Source organism: Canis aureus, chromosome 13, assembly GCF_053574225.1.
Source record: "Canis aureus isolate CA01 chromosome 13, VMU_Caureus_v.1.0, whole genome shotgun sequence".
In the NCBI taxonomy this organism is placed as follows: Eukaryota; Metazoa; Chordata; class Mammalia; order Carnivora; family Canidae; genus Canis; species Canis aureus.
In genome coordinates, this window is record NC_135623.1 from 55,446,648 (window position 1) to 55,468,884 (window position 22,237).

The following is a 22,237-nucleotide window of genomic DNA, read 5'->3' on the forward strand; positions in this document are numbered from 1 at the left end:
AAATACAGCCATTGCTATGAACAGTTTTAAATATACATTTTGAGGCATATATGAACAGATACATCTATTTTTTTTAAAAGATCATAAATTCCAAACTATTTTGTATACCACTTTTTCATTTAATAATGTATCTACAGTATCATTTTACACCAATACATAATGTTCTGCTTTTCTCACTTTAATGGCTACATACTAATTCCTGTATGTGTAGAAAATAGCATATGGAACCAATCTTTCATAGATTGGTAACTATGATGCATAACACCACCAAATGACAAGGTCTAGAGTCAGTCATCCATGCTTCAAAACTTAACTTCCAACATTTACTAGCATAAGAGCTTAACTACCTACTTAATTTCCCTGTGCCTAAGTTTTCGTCATCTGTAAAGAATAAAAAATAGTATCAATTTTAACTAAAAAATGCTTTTAGATTAGAACTTCACAGCTTAAGAGCTTAATAGTATTAGCTTAACTATGATATTTCTCCAGAAAAAAAAAGTTATACTTGTGTGTATCTTCTGTATTAATTTCTAAAATTATATTTACATATTTTAAATTTTAATTAATACTGCCAGTTTTCCCTCAAATACATTGTATTAACATGACCTTTCGACAATGTGTTTCTTCGTACCCTCAGTAACACTAGGTATCATCTTTTAAATCTTTGCTAATTTAATCAAAGAAACTATCTCATGGTTATTTTTTTTCTCATGGTTATTTAAATTTTTATTTCCTTCATTATTAGTGATACAAACTGCCTTTACATTTGCATATTAACAGTATTTATTTCCTTATATATGAACTACCCGCTCCTTTATTTGCTAATTTTTCTAGCAGATTAGTCAATTTGTTTGTTAACATTTTATATACACACACACATATACTAGGAATACATAACCCTTTTATCTGTAATATGTATTCCCAAACATTTAGTATCTCTACATACACACACACAACAGAATGCAGCAATGACAAAATGTCTTACTAAGTGTGACAGCTAAGTTCACATTTATCGAGTGATTTCTTCATGCTAAGTGTTAGAGATTAATATATCTTCAATATCATTTCACATCAATAGTGTTCTACTTTGTCTTTTGTCTTTAACTGTGTCACACAATTGAAGGATAAGGAAACTGAAGCTCAATGAGAGAACTAGTCCAAGTTTACTAATAAGTGATAGAGCCAGAACTCAAACTCAGTTTTGTCTGATTTCTAGAGTCAAAAATTTAATTCCTATATTATAAAGCCCATTTTAAAAAAAAGACTGAAGTGAGCAGCCACTATACCTGTAATGTAACAATATAAATATACCAAGATGCTATTTCGCTAGAATTTAGACTTCATCAATCTCATCACTCCAGTACACTGACCTCATCTTTAAACAGAGGTAGAGAGAACAAGAGGACAAAGGATGATGGCTAAAAGACTCTCCACTAAAATTATATATTCCCTGTGTTCTTTCAGAGCATCTTAATTACTATAAACAATTTTTATCAGCTTAGACACCTCATGTTCCAACCCACAGCAAGTCTCAAGTAGAAAACTAGATGAGAGGAAAAGAGAAGACATAAAGAAATAAAACAGCAGAAAATTATGATGAGGATGTGTCAAAAGAAAACAGAAGCCAACTTGAAGGAATTTCACTGGCCAAATCAGATACAATCTGAGCATCAACATAAAGAGTAACAATCACAACAATAGATTATAACATACTGAATAAAATAGGAAATCATAAAGCCATATAATGAACTAAATTCATTTGATCAGGATGATATTGCTTTATAAGAAATACTTTAACAGTGGAGAAATCTAGAAAATACCACATTAATAAATGATGAGAATGAACATCAGCAGTAGTAAAATAAAATCATGTGTGCCACCTGTTAGAATACAACAAGAAGAAAAAGAGCCATCTCCACAATTTCCCTGACAAAAATGCATTAACTTGAATAAAATTCTAAGGAAATATTAGACAAATCTAACCTGAGGGACATTCTTTTATTTTTTAATTTTTTTTAAGATTTTATTTATTTATTCATAGAGATGCAGAGAGAGAGAGAGAGAGAGAGAGAGGCAAAGACACAGGCAGAGGGAGAAGCAGGCTCCATGCAGAGAGCCTGACGTGGGACTAGATCCCGGGACTCTAGGATCTAAACCGCTGCGCCACCGGGGCTGCCCCTGAGGGACATTCTACAAAAACAGCTGGGCTATCATTTTCTAATGTCAAGATAATAAAATTTAAGAAAGACTAAATAACTGTTCTTCCAGATTAAAGGAGAATAAAAAGACACAACAAAATACAACACAGAATTCTGAACTGGATCCTTCCACTATAAAGGTATGATTAAGACAATCAGTGAAGCTTAAAGATGTTTGAAGATTAAAAGATAGTATTACATCAGCATTGATTTCCTTATTTCAACTAATGTATTGTGGTTATGTAGAAAATATACAATGAAATATTCAAAGGGATGGACTGTTGGGTCAAGTTCCTTTCAAATGACTCCAGAAAAACAAAAGTTCTTTTAATTGGCAACTTCTCTTTAAGTTAGAGCTTATGTCCCAATAAAAATATTGATGTTTGAAAGTAATAGCTCAATACATACATGTCTTATAGGCAGAATTTCACAAAGTTTTAGAACATATAAAAAAATTTTTCAGGTACATTAGCAAAAGATTTATTAGGCAGCAGAACCAATAAAGTCAAGAATCTATAATCAGTTTTCTCAAGCTCTCAAGCTCTAAGCACCTTGTTGAATTCCTGAGTCTACTGGAATCCACAGATTCCCACTTTTTTTTTTTCCTCCACAAAGGCTGACAGTACTGGTAGCAAAAGAGTAAAAAGTAGCCATTTTTAAGTAGAGGTGATTTCTAACCTATAACAAACAAAACTATTTACATTGTAACTTGCAAATGTAATATTAAAATTATTTTTAAACCATCTTATTGGTAGGATGAAAAATAAAAATTTAAATACCTTGTTGCCTACCTACAAACCTTTTATACAACAAAAATATCCTTTTAATTTTTATAAACTAAATCAAAACATCCCTTTCTAATGTTGAAGCTACAAAATTTAGCAGTTAAATTCCTGTTAACCTTTTAAGTATTTAGAATTTATAAATATAAGCAGATCAATACAAAAGACTATTTATAGTACCTATCAAAAGATCTGAACTGCACAGGTTGTTCAACAGACAGGTCACCAAGAGCTCCAAGGCAGGCTGGTGGCAGAAGGGCAGGATCCACTGTGACTCCATCTCCTGGTATATTAACCAAGCTTCGAAGAATGTCCTTCACATTGACATTTTTTGAAACTGGAACTGATGGTGCAGCCTTGTTATCCAACTCATTTCCTCCATCATTTTTGGTTTCCTGAGATTTATTGACTTCTAAAGAAAGAGTGCACAGTGCCTCACTGATTGCGTCTGGGCCTGCACTGACACTTGGAGGTGTTACAGGAGGAACTACATCCACACTGTTTCCTAAGCCAACAGCTGTTTCTTCCCCAAGGCCTGAGTCCCTCCTTCGAGTAGATGATGTGCTCTCAGATTCTTCCACTGATGCTGGTGTTAACGGGCTGAATGCTGATGGTGTATTTTCTACACCTTATCCAGAAACAAGAAAAGTTAAGAACAAAAAAATTTTAGAACCAATTTTTAAAGGGTACATTCAGTCTTAACAGCCATCTACTATTTTTTTTAATTTTTCAAGTTTTTATTTTAATTTTAGCTAGTTGACATACAGTGTTATATTAAGTTTCAGGTGTACAATGTAGTGATTCAACACCTCCATGTATTACCCCTGTGACCCTGTGCTCATCACAACAAGTGTACTCCTTAATCCCCATCACCCACCATCTACTATTTTAAATTATGAAATATACAGCATGTTCTAAAAGGGAAAAATAAACTACAGGAACTATATAATATATTGCATTAATATGCCTGTAATCAAAATAGATGCTTTAATAAAATGATGAGAAATATAAAAATAATAAATGATAACTGAGAAAAACCCATCAAACTGAGTATGACATAGCAACAGATAGTAACACAAGGTTGAAAGCCATTGGCCTACAAGAAAAACTCCAAAATCGTTAGGATAAAATACAAGACTTCAATAATAGAAGTCGCTAGAATGTAAACTTAACCAAGGCAGGGAATTTGTCCTCTTTAACACTTCATGTCCAGTACCTATAACAATGCCTGTGCCCACAGCAATCCCCAGCAAGTAGTAGGTGGTCAACAACTTTATCTCTTGCTACTCTTGCCATCACACTTCATACATCAAATTACTTGCAATCTGCTGAACATAGGACAATGTTTTGGACTTCAAAGGCACAGAAAATGTGCCTTTATACATTGTCACTTCTTTGGACAATAATTCTAAGATTTCTACCTCAAACACAGTTTCTACTTGCTAAAACACGTTATCCCTCTTATTATGCAAGAGTAATTCGATAATCTTTAACATGTAGTTCAACAAGGAACACCATCTATTCCCTCTTTCATTCCCTCTAATTAGGCATTCACTGCATTCCAACAAAAATGCTCCATCTTGCTAACTCCAATGGTCAGTTCTTGGTCCTAATAGCATTTGACACAGCAGCAGCAAATGACCATTCCTTCCAACCTAGTAATACTTTTTTTCACTTGGCTAACAGGACATCATACTCTTCTGGTTTTTGATCTATTACCTCACTGGTTGTTCCTTCTTAATTTCCTTCACTTATTTTTCTCCCTTATTTCTTGAGTTGGAGGGACTTAGCACTTACCCTCCCTATCAACATTTATTCCCTTAGTGATCTCATTCACTCTTAAAGTTTTAAAATACTACTATATTAACCAAAAAAAAGTCAGACTTATTTTTAAGTGCCTATTCTACATCTTCTATGTCTAAAAGATATCTCAAACTCAACATGTTGAAAATTGAATTTATCTTTCCCAAAAATGTTTCCCCTTCTGTCCAACTGCACCTTATAATCCTTCTTGATGACATTCCATCTTTCACATATCCAGTATTTTAAATTCTGTTCTACCATCAAAATGTATCCAGAATCTGACTACTGCTCACCAACTCTATAGCTACCACCCTAGTCCATCACAAAATCCATTCTTTCCTGGATTATTGCAATATCCTCCCACTGGGTTGTGTGAAACTGTTATATTAACAATCCTTTTGGCCCATGCCTCCTGGTATCCATCCCCTTGAATGTGGGCTGAGCTTCACTTAGTTTTATCAATAGAATGTGGCAGTGGGCCAGTTCTGTGACCAGCTGTTACAAAGGTCTGGCAACTTGTGCATTTCTCAGGATCACTGAACACCTGACACCTGTGTAAGCAAGCTGGCTCTCTTGCAGAAGAGAACATGTACAGAGACTACACGAAAAGATATAGGCCCTCCAAACTAACGGAGGAACACCAAAGAATTTCAGCTGAGAACAAGTGCCAAAGCCTCAGACATATATGTCCAGCTGAGCCATTTCAAGTCAGTCAGCCTCAATTCTTGAGCCATCCTAGCAGTAGATATATGAGTAGAAAAGGCATCTCAGGCCACAGCAAACACCATTTAGAGCACGGATGAATTATCCCCACTGTGCCCTGTCCAAACCACATTCACAGAATCATGATAACAAGACTAAAACAGTTATCATTTTAGTCACTGAGCTTCAAGGTAGTATGTTACACAGCAGTACATTAACTAAAACACTGATTTTTTTTCCTTGCTCTCTAGAGTATATTCTTCATACAGAATCCCAACTGTTACTTTTAAAAACTTAAGTCAATTGTAACTCCTCTCTCAAAAACCTTCAAATAATTCTTCATTTTCCTTAGAATAACAATTTCACAGTCCATTTCTCCTGGTCATTCTTGATATTTTTTTCTGTTGGATTTTATCTTCTAAAACACTATACAATTTATTACATGTACTTCTTTTCTATCTCCTCTCACTAGACTATAAACTCCAGAGGGAAGAAATTTTTTTCCTCTTTTGTTCATGAATATACCCAAGTACCTCCCAGGTACTGAATGAATGTTTATTAAATAAATAAATCACTTCCACAAAGTGGTAGCTACTGCTACAACTGTAATAGCTGCTTCTCTAAATACACAACTATAACCTGCACCTACTTCTATAACTACTTCTATCACTTCTATTACAGTTTTTTGTTAACAAATCTCTTAGAAAGAATATGTATTATTTATCCTTTACAATAAATGCCAAAGCAAATCTTAATTATGTTTTAATTTAAAAAGAAGTATCATCTCCCAATTGGAATTAAATACATGGTACTTAAATTAAAATATTTAGTTGTTAATTTAAAAAATGTACAATCTCACTTCATACATAAATGCATTTAAATTCCAGAATCAGTATTTTAATTATTAAGTAATAGTTTTTTGGAGTTTTTTTAAGATTTTATTTATTTACTCATGAGAGACACAGAGAGAGGCAGAGACATAGGCATAGGAAGAAGCAGGCTCCCTGCAGGGCACTCAATTCCAAGGACCCAGGTTTCATGACTTGAGCCAAAGGCAGACAGACACTCAACTACGAAGCCAACCAGGTACCCCTATTAGGAAATGTTTTACTTGAATTTTGGATGATAGAGAATAAGATACAGAAACTTACCAGGAAGTGATAAATTCCCACTTTCACTACCAGTTTCCTTAAATGACTGGTTACGTCTTTCATTTTGGGGTTCCAAAATGTCTCTGTACTTTGAGACCATAAGAACAGAGATAAAGTATACAACTGCCAACGCTAAAAACTGAGCTTGTTTGCTATCCTCCTAGGGAAAAATAAAAGTAGTTGATCATGCCACTATTAAATAAGAGGTACCAAGCTTATTTCATATGACAACATTTAAGTATAAAACATGTCCATAAATCTTTCAATATATGCAGAAAATAATAAATTCACCTCAGTAAAGATTAGGCAAAGACTTTTGGAAAAATGCTTATAAATGAGAGGCTTTATGCTCGTGAAATATGTAGAGAGAACTTGGCTTGTTTTTTAAATTAAGTAACTCAGTCTGAAGACAATGGTCCAATATACCTTGTAAGATTAATCAAATGAGAAAGTATCATTATATATGAATAATTATTTTGACTTCTAATCATAAGAATTAAAACATGTATTAAAAAATCACAATTATCAATTTTCCTAAAAGACAATCATTCGGGAAAAAAAAAGTGAGGTAATCAAATACAGAACAGGATCCCAAAGGAATTCTCAGGACTATTTTAAATAGTACAATCAAGTGTCTAAAATTGAAAATACAGTGTCTTCCAGAAAGAAAAGGACAAACTAGACTGACCTCTACAAGAGACCAGGGCTTCATCTTAGCTCTACAGATTACCCACATGTCTGCACCGATGACCTCTTTCATCTAGTCAAAATCTCCATCTTCAAAGGGACCCTGCACATATCACTATTCTGATAACATTTCAAAATAATTTAAAGGGAAAAATCAAACTTGTCCATCGAATTCTGAAAACTAAAGGTACCTTGAGTAACAGATAAACCTAGGATAAGGGAAACAGAGACTGTTGCTGAACAGATAAATAAATATCAACTAATGGTGCAAATGAAACTAAATGCATTTGACATAATTTCTGGGAAATAAGGAGATATCATTGCTCTACCTGAACATTTCCACTTGATGCAAATATTAGAAGTATTTGTAATCTGATAAGAATCTATGGTACCCTTTGGCTCATATGCAAGACCTTATTAGTCTTGATGGAAAAGATAAATGCACATTTTCCCTTTTTTATTAACCATTCTTTTTTTCTAGACACTCCTGTGTTCTGCTGTCACACAATCCTAACACTATTATAATAACTGTTGCTAATGATATTAACATTAAAATGTGGGCAAAAAACTTACTTGATCTTTTTTTAAAGATTTATTTGTTTGTTTGTTTGTTTGCTTGTTTGAAAGAGAGCAAGCAAGAGGAGGGGGAGGAGAGGAGGGAGAGAGACAAGCAGATTCTGCACTCAGAGTGGAGCAGGAAGGCGGGGCTCGAACTAATGACCCTGAGATCATGACCTGAGCAGAAATCAAGAGTCAGACATTCAACTGACTGACACACTTAGGTGCCCCATGATCTTAACTTCTTAATCTATTACAAATCATTTACCCCTAAATATTTATTTAACCCTTTAATATGTTCAATATTTACTTATTACAGTATAAAATTCATAGTGTAAGCCTGATTTCTGTCCAATAAGAAATATCCAATAGATCCATATGTTTAGGTCCTAAATCCCAAAATAAATTTGTTTTTAATTGTAGCTGTCACTTACTGAAAACTTAAAATGGATCAGGGACTATCCTACATACTTCAAACACATTTCATTAACCCCTCTGAACAAGATGAGGCCTAGAGAAATAATTTACCTAAAGGCAAATGTGAATTCAGATTAGAGTGATTAAAAAGTTTAGCACTTAACCCTCAGGGTAATAGCTTCTTTACATTGTCAATCTAAGGTCATTTCCTTTTTCATCAAACTTTGTGGAAAAAAAATCTCTGGGACAGAGTCTGGGAAACATGGTCTTTTTTCTACAACTTCTACAAGGTGATTGTAAAACTTTATTATAAAAATTTTTTTTTGATTATTTATTACTTTCAGAAACACATGTTAAATATAGGAGACATTCTACCTCTCTCCAAACCGCATAATATAAAAACTTGTTTAAAAGTCCCAAAAAGGGGCACCTGGGTGGCTCAGTGGTTGAGCAGCTGCCTTTGGCTCAGGTCGGTGATCCTGGGGTCCTGGGATCGAGTCCCACATCGGGCTCCCCACAGGGAACCTGCTTCTCCCTCTGCCTGAGTCTCTGCCTCTGTGTGTCTCTTGTGAATAAATAAAACTTAAAAAAAAAAAAAAGTTTCAAAAAAGCCAAATCATACAGAGCCAGGATGAAGAGCTTTTATTTCATTTTAAGTGCTATGGGAAGCCATCAGAGAATATTTAAAGCAAAAGAGTTAATACCTATTACAGATTTTTAAAGATCGCTATAAGAAAAAGCTATAGGGCAATGGATTCAATGAAAAAAGAGGGGAGAGAAAGCAGCAGCATTATTTGGTCCCAAAATGAACAAAGTCAGTCGGTTCTGAAAAAAACAAGTTAATGGTTTAATTAAAGGAATGATACAGCTACCAAAAAGCAAATAAATGGAGATCTAGGGAGGCAGTATACCTAATGGTTAAGATCAAAATTTCAAGAACCAGATTCCCTAGATCCTAACCCACTTCTACCTCTTACTACTTGTGTAATTTTTTTTAAAGATTTATTTATTTATTCATGAGAGACACACAGAGAGAGAGAAATAGAGGCAGAGACAGGCGAGGGAGAAGCAGGCTCCCTGCAGGGAGCCCAATGCAGAACTTGGAACTGGATCCAGGATCCCAGGATCACGCCCTGAGCAGAAGGTAGATGCTCAATGGCTGAGGCACCCAGGCATCGCACTACTTATGTAATCTTAAAGAGATTATTTAACCTAATACTTCTTTCTCATAGGATTATTGCATGACTTAAATGAAACAGAACATCCAGTTCTTTGCTTAAATGCAGTAAGCATTCAATTAACTATTAACTATAGCTAATAACGATTAACAAACTGTTTATGTGTATGTGTATAAAACTTAGTCAAGAACTCGAGAGGACTAAAGCTCTATAAAAAGAAGAGGGGAAAATTAAAAATTGAAGTTATAAAGTTGATAAAAAGAAACTTGCAAAAAAAAAAAAAAGAAACTTGCAGAACATCCTGTACTAAACAGGCAGTTAAGTATTCAATAAATATTAACGAATGATAATACTACAAATGCTGATGAGTAGGATTACAAATAATGTTTATTTTCACCTTTAGACTCTCATACGATCTTATAATCTGTATGTGAAACTGTGCCATTATATGAAAATCAACTAAAACAAATATTTTTTAAAAATTAAAGCCACCCTACACACCATTTCATCATATACCTTTGTATCATAATTTTGTTCCTTTGAGGGGAAAAAATATCCAATGTTCAGTAAAAATAATATGCTATTCAGAATTTGAACATTCCATTACTTTCAGAGTGTAGATTCGGGAGTTTAAGACTGCTGAGTTGGAATCCTATCTTTTACTAGCTCTGTTAGCTTGAAAAAGTTATTAAAGGTCTTTGTGCCTCAGATTCCTCATTTATAAAATGGTAATTACAAAAGTACTCATCTCAAGAAGTCGTTGGACCTCCTACATGTAAAGCACTTACAATGCTTAATATGTAATAATGTATTATTCTTTTTAGCATCATTATTCTGATATATTAACTCCCTTTATATAAACAACACTTTCCAATATTCTAAGATTCTAAAATCACTATCAAAAGAATTAGTTTCTAGTCCTTCTTATATCTACTCAACTATTTTATATTACAAAGAGTTCTCATGCTCAATACTTTGGGCCTAGGAGGAAATATGAATCAGTTAAGAGTATGTGAAAGGAAATACTGTTACTTACTATGTCTCTGAAGACAACTGCCCTAAGCCGATTAATATCCATGTCTTGTAGGAGCTTCTCAAAATCTCTTACTGGAGATATACCACCAGTTACAATGTCCACTGGACTCTATTTAAGACAACAAATATATATATATATATATATACACATTACACAGAAATTTAAAAAAAAATTAGCACAGCATTCCAAGTACCAGAAAAAAAAAAATAACTGTAACACTGTTTTTTTCCAGTTTATTTTTCCTACTTACTTCTCTCTTCTTTTTTGGGGTACAGGAATAGAGGTGTGGGTTACAAAAGGAAGCCATAAAGGAAAAAACACACTGCACACTAACTCACCAAGTACATGAAATACAAATTGACATATTCAAAGGAAAAGGTATCAAAGACACAAGAAAAGTAAACATTTGGAAAAGTAGACAAGATTAAGTATAAGCAAATCTTTACTGTATATTTAAAGACAAATATTTGAATGCTATGTCCACAGACTAAAATAACTATTTTAGAACCTCTGTCAGATTTATTTAACTTTATGTTGAAATGAACAAATAAATTTAAGATCTTAATCGTAAAGTAAGAGGCACTTTATTTAATTAATTATTCTGTATGCTTACCTTCGCTGCAGATTTCCCCATGGGAATCAAGCTATGCATTGTTTTCTGGCCTCTGACTGTATCTCCTCTAGCTTTCAGCTGTGAATGCTGTTGACACTCTAAACAATTCCTTACTGCCACTGCACACACTGTAGTTTATTTTAAGGAGAAGATTGGGCAAGAAAAGAAAATTTTATTTAAGATTTTGAAACTGATAAAAATCACCTACACAATATGACTTACATAAAGCTTTTACTTGAAACAGATTACTTTCAGCAAATCCCTAAAATGTCAGGGACATTTAGTCAAATGACTTTGTCACCTGTTTGTTTTCTGACTTTGTTAGCTACTCTATCAGGAACCAGTGCTAAGAGAGAATCATTTCAGGAATCTTAATCAACAGGCTAATGTTTCTTAGATCTCACTTAAGCTAAGCTAGGACAATCTTTTATTAAGGAAAAGATAGGAAAAAAAATAAGGAAAAGATAGGGAAGAACTGAAAGGTAGAAAAAAATATAAAGCAAATCACACTGCCATGAGCTTTCTAGGATAATAACCTTCCATCACCTTCACTAAAGTAAAATAGTTAAAATTTGCATGTTTTTCTTATTATGTATCATTATAGCATGATTTTAATAGAGACTGATAAAGGGTACAGCATTTATAGAAAATATTTACAGTGTCTACATTTAACTGGCTTTCATTAAAACCATATAAAAGGTGGGGACAGAAAAGAGACTATAATTAATATACAGTCCAAATAATCTCTCTAGTATTATGCTAAATGAAATAAGTCAAACTGAGAAAGACAAATATCATATAATCCCACTCATAAATGGAATCTAGGGAAAAAAATAAACAACAAGCATAATCAGGCCTATGAAAACAAGAACACAACTGATGGTTACCAGAGGAGAGGGTAGTAGGAGGTGGGCAAAATGGGTGAAGGGGAGAGAGAGATTTATAGGCTTCCACGTATGGCATGAGTAAGTCATGGGAATTAAAAGCAGAACATAAGAAATAGTCAATGATACTGTAATAGCAATGTAACTGGACACAGACTAATATACAAACCTTTCAACTCACTAAGTTGTATACCTGAAACCAATGTAACAATGTGTCAACCATACTCAAAATAATAATAATTTTATCCAGTAGAAACCAGTATGTTTGTAAGCCATGGTATCCCCAAATCTTTAAGATTTGATGTTTCAGTATATTACTACCAGATACTAACCTTTCTTTGTTTCTGACTTTCACAAATACCATACTCAAAATGGTGATCTTTTCTGAGCATAAATCCTATAGCATTCATGTTATATGTGATTATAAACTATTATAGAGTCTGTAATAGCATTGTTTGCTAACCACTGAAAGAATTATGTAAATTCAAGAATTTGGTTGTAACATTTACAACAACTTAAAATAAGTGCTAAATTAAATGAATCACCTGTTTAAAAAAAAATAATTACCTCTCTCTATGTCTCCCAATCAGGTTAATTTTTAGGTTTAAATGATGAATTAGGTAATGCAAAAATGATCATGAATTGTTTGATTGCATATAAATCATCTCAATTCCCAATCAAATCAGTAGCTTTCAGGGCATTTGAACTGAACAAGAGTAGAAGAGCAAATTAGGAACAAGACAGCAGGGCAGCCCGGGTGGCTCAGCGGTTTAGAGCCACCTTCAGCCCAGGGTGTGATCCTGGAGACTGGGGATCGAATCCCACATCGGGCTCCCTACATGGAGCCTGCTTCTCCCTCTGCCTGTGTCTCTGCCTCTCTCTCCCTCTCTCTGGGTCTCTCACGAATAAATAAATTTTTTTAAAAAAGGAACAAGATAGCAAACTTCTTTGTGGACTCTAAGTACCAAACTTTATATGGCTAGCAGACAAAGAAGTGAGACAGGAAAGTATTCAGAAAGTTGCAAGAAGAGAACAAAAACTAGGGAAAAGTAGAGAAGGAACATAGTGAGGAAAGGAAGAAGAGAATATAGAATACTACTCTGTCAAAATTAAAATCAGGCCTAGGAAAATAACTTTTGTATTACTTTTGTCCCAGGTTGCATAAATTCCAGTTTTGGTATCGATACACAAAGTTATAAACCATGCCACATTCATCAGTCTCAGTAGTACAAGTTACTCTCACTGTTGCTGTACTGCCTTCTTACCTCCAACCTCATGAAAGAACAAGCATGAAAAAAACCAGAGATCAAATATTTGGATTATTTATCAAGCTTACCATACTCTATTAAAGAGATCCTGAACAAGTCGTTTTCTGAATCTCACTTGTATATAGAAGACATGGTGCTAGGATAGATTGAATTATGAAAATGAGGGAGATAGAGTATTTCCCTCATTTCTGAATTTAATGCTTCAGGACAGTGAAATATTGATAGTGTAGCCACGTACTTTTAATTCCCGAAACACACTCTTTATAGAAAAGTGGCAAAGTTGATAAAATGGCATACACAAAATTAACAGAGTCAAATATTTTAATTATATTACTAACAAAATATAAGTAAGTATGTTAAAACTGAAAGAAAGTTAAACTATATTCAAATTCTAGCTTCACCAATTATAGCTTTTGGACATGGAATAAGTTTCCTATTTCTCTGATCTCAAATATCCTCATGAATAAAAGAAAATAATTGCTGGCTCACTGAAAATCTATAATAAAAAATGACAGTAGACAATAAATGATAGTTTTTGCTTTTACATATTCACCGTTTGAATCAAAGCTTTACACCAAATTTCTAAAATAGTTACATCGAGTTCATTAGAGCATCCTAAGTTTAAAAGTGCTTTGAATAGTACTGAGTAAAAATAATCGTTGCACCAAAAAAGTCTGTTTATGTAACAGCTATTTCTGCTAAAAATGGGAAAATATTTCATGAACTAATTAGATTTTCCACTTTCAACATTTCCACAGATGCCTTATTTCTGATCTATCTTCACATGGCCATGGTTCCTAATGGCTTTGCTTCCATTTCTTCATCCCCTTCTCCCTAATTGCTTTTCTCCATTTAATAAGCAAATCACTAACAAACTGTTATTATTTACAAATAGATACAAGAAATCTTCTCCACAGAGAAAAATTGTTCTGCTTTACTCAAAGGAAGCCCTGATGACACTAAAAATTCTTGTCATGTATTTTAACTTTTACCTAAGCAAAAACTGCCTTCAGGACAAGGAGATTTAATATTTTTAGGAACTGCTTTAACAAATTACCATATCTTAGTTTGATAAAGGTTGTACTGGAATGATGCTGTTTAGAACCTTGCTACTCAAGTGTGTTTGTAAGAGAACAATTTCAACATTACCTGGGATTTGTCAGACAATTATAGACCTCACCTCAGACCTATATAACTGCATTTTAACAAGATCCTCTGGTGATTCTTATGTATGAATCATCTTAAAAATTGTGAAGCACTACTTTTGAGCAAAGATCAGAGGAACAGTGGTAATAGTGACCACAATCAACATAGATTTTTCAAAACTCGTCCTTCTTCTAGACAACTTTGTAACTACTACTATAGCATAATACACACATAATCCTCACTCTTTGGAGGTTAAAAAAAAGGATATGACAAACTGTTTAGTACACATTTTTCCACCAACAGGTAAAAGATAATTTTCAATCTAATATGTCAAGATTATTGAAAAATGTTCAAGTAAATTCCTAACTAATGGGTTTTAAGATCTCACCTAGTCGGAGACACTGTCGCAAAATTCCACCAGAAGACATATTTTTTTCAGCTTCAATTTCAGTAAAGCCAAGAGAGCTTGCAAATATAAGCACATCCACAAGGCTGATTAGTCTCTGCAAAAATGTCACAGAGGCTTCTATTGAAAGGCCCTGAGTAGGTTCAATATTCTCCAGCTCGTGCTGTTAAGGAAGAAAATTTGACATTTACATGTACGTTCTGATCAAAATCCAGTTTTCTTAGATATGTTCCCCCAAAACTAAGTTCTATAAAAAGCCATGCTCTCAGATATCTAGTTCAACAGATGATTTCCTTTTTCATCTAAAAAGAAGGCAATGGAAATGTATGGGTGAGCCGCCATCAATCATATTCACTAGCTGACTCATTCCTAAGAAGTCCTTTCATTCCTAGAACAGATTTAAGGTCCTTTCAGGTAACTAAAAGATCCTGTTACATCTGGATTATAGCACCTATGATACATAATAACCACCACATTCAACTTTTAGTCAAGAAAGATGCATAACAATCGTTTTCACACTAATTTATATAGTAAAGTCCTTACTGTAGCCGATGTAGCAGCTGAAAGCAATGGCAGTATACCCCCACAAGCCATGACCATATTGTCCATCACTTGAGAGATGAGATGAATTGTGTTGTGTACAAAGATGACATTATCACTGCTATTCACGAAGTCCATAACTGTCTTTGTTGAATGGCTGTCCAAAGATAAATGATGTTTACTGATAAAGCCAAAGAAAAGAAATCAGTTTGCCTACTTGAGGGGAGGGAGGATAAGAAGGTGCTTTTGCTTCATCTTGAAAGCTGAGGTAATGATAATGATGCAGCAGGAATGTTGGGGATGTACTTCCTCAGAAGATGCAGACCATTCCATATCAGGAGATCCTATCCATGCCCCTTTTCAGTGCTGAAACATATAACACTATTCATCTTGTATACAAAAAGTTCACATATAACACTATTCATCTTGTATACAAAAAGTTGAATTATCCTTAACTGGGAACAAAATTGAGAAGTCATGTAGCAAAAATTAAGAGGTAAATGGTGTTAAATGTGCTATTAAAAATGAATTTTCTATTAACATTTTCTTAGATAATGCTATAAAATGTTTTCAAACAGTGTAAATGTAGTACACAAATAACAATAAACCAATTAGGCATTTTAAAATCATAAATCATACAACAGATAATCTGAAATATATAGAAGTCTTATACCAAAACTATACTGGAGAATTAGATGTTATACTTAAGGTCTAATTTTTTTTTTTTAGTACTTCTAGTAATAAACCACTTTGGCAGATCTATCTTTAGGTGAATTATATGCTATAAAATATGCTACAGGAAATTTGCAAGCTTTTTAAAAGAAAAAATCTCTGATTTTCAAGTTTTTGTAATTCAGACAGGGTAGCTCATTTTTACAATAGAGAATAAACCCTACCATAGAATTTATATTCTACTTTTTTGCCAAATGCCTGAAATTAATTGTAAAATGTTAACTATATAAACTTCTTAGAAAACAAAACCCAGGGTGCCTGGACGGCTTAATCAGTTAAGCATCTGACTATAGATTTGGGCTCAGATCATGATCTCAAGGTTGTGAGATCAAGCCCCATGCTGGGTTCTGCACTGGGCATGGAGCTTAAGATTCTCTATTCCTCTCTTTAAAAAAAAAAACAACAAAAAACAAAGACTATACACAAAGTGTGAATAAAGTTTAGTCTACAAACATATAGACAAACCTTCTCCACATCTGTATATCTGTTTCTATTGCAAATAATAGATCGTTGAGCAAACGTTGATGCATTTGAGACCATTTGAACTCAGGAATACGAAACATAGCAGATCTGGAATCCCTTCTTTGTCCATTAACTCCATCTGGTACTATTCCTTGACCTGGTTCCTCCTGCTGCCTTGACACCTAATACAGAAAGTAATAAAATAAGTTCAACTTCAAAGAAGGTATTAATAATAGCTTCTTTGCCATTCATCTAACAAATAATCACTAAAGAACTAAATTAAAGAAAAATAAGGATACTATGGAACCAAATTAGAGAACAATTATCAATAACACTGAAATTTAATACTAAGGAACCAAACTAGAGAAAAATTATCAATAAGTAATAACATTGAAATTTAATACATTAAAGCAAAGTTATCAAAAATGCTAACTACCATAATTCAACAATAACCAGCTTGCAATCATGTTATTATTACCACCAGCAAATGTAGTATTTTATAAAAGAATCAGGAAGTTCTTAGGTTTGAAAATTAGCAGCATGAATGAAAGGCAGTATCTAGATTATAAATTGATTAGAATTAAAAACAAACATGAAGATAACAGAATTAAGAACCAACAAAATGGTTGGTTGAACAGAAGTGGGAAATGACAACATGTAATCAACTACTGTCTCATGAATCCCTCTGAGATACTAGTAAAGCAGGAAGCTGTACCTCTAGATCTCAGAAAGTCTCCTCCCCTCTTACAAATTAAATAGATCTTATGGTCTGTTTCCACATGGAAGGAATTTTACACTACATACTTTATATATAAAATCATGCACTGGCAGGTAGTTCTGAAGGAAGACAACCCTAGATTTTGCCAGAGATATAATGTACTATTACTGGGTTATCAAATAAAAGGTAAAGACAAATATTTCCAATATTTGCTTTATAAAATAGAATTATTACAATCCTAAAGCTTGAAAGTATTAACTTTTGCTGGTGCTGTAGTGAAAATAATAATAAAAGCTGCCATTTAATGAACTCACTAAAATTTTGTGCTAAAGATAACAAATGTAATCTTTACATTCATTGTATTTATATAATTGCGAATAGGCTATGAACCAACTCCAAAATAAAATAAAATGTAAGTATATACCCTTGAACTATTAATTCAATGCAAATACACTTCAGGAAGACAATAAATATAATCACCTCAAGCACAGGTTGATGAGGTTGAGATGTTTCCATGTTTGTATTGGCCTTCAATTCCAATCTCTCAGTATCTGTAGCAACACTGGAAACATCCAATTTAGCAATCCTCTGCTCAGAAGTGGTAGGAGCCTCAAAGACAGGACAATCACCAACTACTTTGGTTTCTCTAGCAAAGCTAGTTGTTTTCTTCCCTTCCTGTAGCATCTCCCCAACATCTGATTGTACAGGTGTCTGGGAAACAATAATGTCTGGTGAGGTAGCTGGAGACCCTGATGCTGTCATAGTCAAAATTCCAGAATCTTTGGAATCTTGAGTTTCACTGTCACTTTGCTTCTTACTTACAGATTCTTGCTCTTGAAATACTAATTTGTTGTCATTACTAAGCATGTCCAGTCTTTCACTGGCTTCAGATGCAGCTGGAGACAAACTATCTTCTTGGAGCTCTGTGGGTAGACTGGCTTCCTCAGTAGGACTACTTTCTACCTTCAGTTCTACATAATCATCATCATCTTCCTCTACTATAGACTTATCCAAAAATTCAGGCACCTCTGAGGTATCTTCTTCTGAAGGAGAACTTACAGAAGCAGTTACTTCACTAATAGTCATTATATTTTTGCAACTCATTTTAAAAGAATTAGAGGAAACAGTCTCAGCATCTATCGTATCAGAGGATACTTCCAAATCACCTGTATTAATTGTTTCATTTATCAATGTTTCTTCTAAATGGACTTCATCTAGTAACTCCTGACTTTCTTGGCCAGTTTGCCTTTCTTCATTAGATGCATTAGGAGTTGGCAGTCCAACACTGGAGACAGAGTCTACTGAAACTGTCTTCTCAATAGTTGACTTTTCATCACTATTTCTGGTGTTATGTGGAGACACAGGACAAGCCTTCATACTTGTTTGCTGGGATGCTACTGAAACATTAACATCCCTGCTAATGGCAGAGTCGGCTTCAAGTGAATTTGAACACTGCCCTATTTGTTCATCAACTTTTCCCTGGTGTTCCCTGAACATACTGGCAAGATTTTCTTTGTGCATTTCAAAAGTGACCTAGATGAAGAACATACAATCAAAATATGCTTAAAAAAAAAAAGACAGCATATAGAACATAAAATGAAAATATTTAACAACTTTTCAAATAAGTGGTATAATATAATGCAATAAAATAATCATCCTAGAATACCCTTATCTTATAAAATAAAGTCAACCACAAAAAACAAAATAGTCAAAAAAATGATAGCTAGACTTAATGCTAACAAGTAGCAAAGCACTAAGCCACAATAAGAACATCCCTACTTAGCCTATTTTTAAACACATATGAAAAGAACACTGTACTGACCTCTGTAACTTGTACCAGGATCTAAACATATACCATTGTGTATCTAAATATATACTTTGTGAATGGTTTGTGCACTAAATAATACATTGTTTCAACTGCAATGAAAACCCATTTCCCCATGATTTATCCTCTTCGGGGAATTAAAAAATCAATTATGTCCACTATTATAGCAGTTTTCCATATATTTAGTAAAAATATTTCTTACTAAGCTAATACATGAAATGAAATGGAAAAAAAAAAAAAAAAGAATCCAACCATCCCCAAAGGTCAACCACTATTTTCAAAGTCTAAACTGGTCAAAATAACTATAACCTGAAAGTTCTAAGTCATTCATCCATCCATCCATCCATCCATCCATCCATCCCACTTCCATGTGAGTGACTACTATGTAACTGGCAGTGTGAACATCTTATATTATTAGTCTTATTAGTCTTATTATTAGTCTTGATAATTTTCTTATCAAGGATTACTTTAGGGACCATTATGTGATTGCCACTGGTGTTATAACAGGAAGTGTTAAAAAAAAAAAAAAGAAGTGTAATGCATGCAGAAACTATAGGCATAATTAATAGTTTATCAATGCTAGAACTGTTTGTTCCTGTAGCCTACATTATTATAATATATATGGTAAATTGAACCTTTAGTCAACAAAGCTTTATTGAACCCTAGTATGGGAGGATGGTAATAAATGACAACAAAAGATAATTTGTGCACAAAGGTCTATATGCCTCTTTGAATCATAGGCATGTACACGCATGGGTAAAAGGCAAACAAATGTATAAATAATGCATTATGCAAACATTTTTTCTATAGCTTATTTACTAGCCCTTACTCGGAGTATTTACAGTATGCTCATGCCCATAATGAGATACAGCTCAAAATAAAAATGTTTAGGAAATAAACATTTTCCTAATTGTATACATTTGGGAAACTCTTTTTTTAAGATTTTATTTATTTATTCATGAGACACACAGAGAGACAGAGAGGCAGAGGCACAGACAGAGGGAGAAGGAGGCTCCATGTAGGGAGCCTGATGTAGGACTTGATCCCGTGACCCTGGGATCACGCCCTGAGCCGAAGGCAGACGCTCAACCGCTGAGCCACCCAGGCATCCCAGGAAACTTTTTTTTAAATATTTCAAAATGAAATGCATATGCTCCACATTAAAGAGTAAAATAGCACAGTAAACATCAACAAAATATCAATATCTTTTATAACCAGAAAGCAAATATTTTCTTGAACCAAGTTGGTTGGTTGGTTGTTTTTTATCAAGGCTCTACACCCAGTGTGAGGCTTGAACTCACAACCCTGAGATTAACAGTCACACGCTCTACCAGAACTAAATTATTTTAATTGACCAATTCCTCAGTACTTATTCAGCAAAACTGACTGAATATCCAAACATGCCAAGCACTGTGTGATAAAACAACACAATGTCCCTGCCTTCATGGAACTTCTATTCTAATGAAAGAACCTGAAAATAAACATACAAAAAATAAGATAATGTCAAGTAATAGTAAGAACTTTGAAAAGGAATAAAGAGAGTAACTGAAGATGACAGTCTACGTGGGAGGGTGTGTTTAACCAGAATAACTGAGGAAGGTCTCTAAGGATATTACACTGAATAGAAGTAAGAATAAAGTGAGAGAGCAACTTATATGAATATCAAAAGGAAAAGAATTCAGGAAGGAGGAAAAACAAATGCAAAATTCCTGGTAGCCAAAATGGCTTGATATGTTTGAGGAACAATAAACCAGTAGAAAGAGAACTATACATGATAAGGTCACAGAGGTAGACATTGGCAAGATTATGGTTATAGAGAATTGTAGACTATATTAAAGACTTTGAATTTTATTCTGAGTGTAAGAGAGCCATTCAAAAATCTTGAGTAAAAGGAAGACATGATCTGATTTCTTAACGTCATTTAGTCTATTTGGAAAACTGACTTTATGGGAGATCATTTCTACACTGATATGGTTATTATTGTCTAAGAAAGGCAAGTATCATACTACCAAACCTCACAGTAATTTTGAAAATAGGATGATCCTTTATTTCAACAACAGTGTATAAGTTTAGTTTTCAATAATAATTTGCTTTTATTTTTTCCAAATTAAGAATTTTTAAATTTTTATTATAAAATATATCAATAAATATGAATATATATAAATTTATATATTCAAATTAAAGAATAATCTTTTTAAAAACTATACACCTACTACCCATTTCAAGAAATGGAACAGGGTGGCACTTGGCATGAATAAGGTATAGGAAGTAGACTACTTTGTATTTTCCAATTCTCACCACAGTCTACCTCTACTCTCAGAAGTAGATCAAAAGCAGACCACTTTTTCAAGGAGTAAAGTAAGAATGTTCAAGTAACCCAGGTAGCAGGATGAGAAGAGACAGCACAAACTGAATCAGTGCATGGCCAAGTGAAGTAGTTGCAAGAACATGGGCCCATCGCATAGACAAAATTTGTTCTCATGTTTTTTTAAAAAAATGTCATAAAGGTAGCTGGCATTTCATTAACAATAGCTTCCCTCTATATCTGTCTCTGAAGTAAAACTGCTCCAATTTAGAAGGACTAACATGTCTACTACACAGCTGCCATTGTGGGATCTCCTTTTACCATTTTCCTGGAGATTCCTTCTTATATCTCTTCTATGTTGCCTCTCCTTTTTCTTATGTCCCATATCTTTCTCTTGTTTCATTCTCTCCTTTTGGTGTTGTGTGTCCTCTAGTACCTTCTTGAAAAATGGTATATATAAACTAAATTTTTGAGATCTGAAACATGAATTTTACTTCATACATGGTTAATAGATTGATTATAAAACCTATTTGAAAGCATTTAACCTTAGAATTTGAAAAGAATTTCTTCATTGCTTATTTCTGTGCTTATTGTTGGGAAGTCTGAGACTATTCTGAGTCCTGATCCTTTATATGACCTATTTTGTTCCCTGTCAAATCTTATAAAAATATCTTTGCTCCTAGTATTTTCAAATTTCACAATGATTCTCAACATAGGTCTATCTTCATCCACTGTATTAAATTTCTACTGGGCCCTTCCAATCTAGCAATAATATCCCTGGTTCTGGGAAATTTTCTTGAATCAATTAATTTATACCTTTGTCCCC

General features: G+C 33.7%; 1 protein-coding gene across 11 annotated transcripts in view; it reads right to left on the reverse strand.

Annotated features, from left to right (window-relative positions):
* The window catches only part of LRBA (LPS responsive beige-like anchor protein), a 721,151-nt gene that overhangs the window by 524,439 nt on the left and 174,475 nt on the right, over positions 1–22,237 (reverse strand). For all 11 annotated transcript variants that reach the window (XM_077846317.1, XM_077846318.1, XM_077846323.1 and 8 more), the window contains 8 exons: positions 17,762–18,814; positions 16,567–16,745; positions 15,373–15,526; positions 14,812–14,992; positions 11,126–11,253; positions 10,513–10,620; positions 6,637–6,796; positions 3,161–3,608 (listed from right to left, as the gene is read on the reverse strand). In XM_077846317.1, coding sequence (XP_077702443.1) covers positions 3,161–3,608; positions 6,637–6,796; positions 10,513–10,620; positions 11,126–11,253; positions 14,812–14,992; positions 15,373–15,526; positions 16,567–16,745; positions 17,762–18,814 — 2,411 coding nt within the window. The remainder of the gene's footprint in view (positions 1–3,160; positions 3,609–6,636; positions 6,797–10,512; positions 10,621–11,125; positions 11,254–14,811; positions 14,993–15,372; positions 15,527–16,566; positions 16,746–17,761; positions 18,815–22,237) is intronic.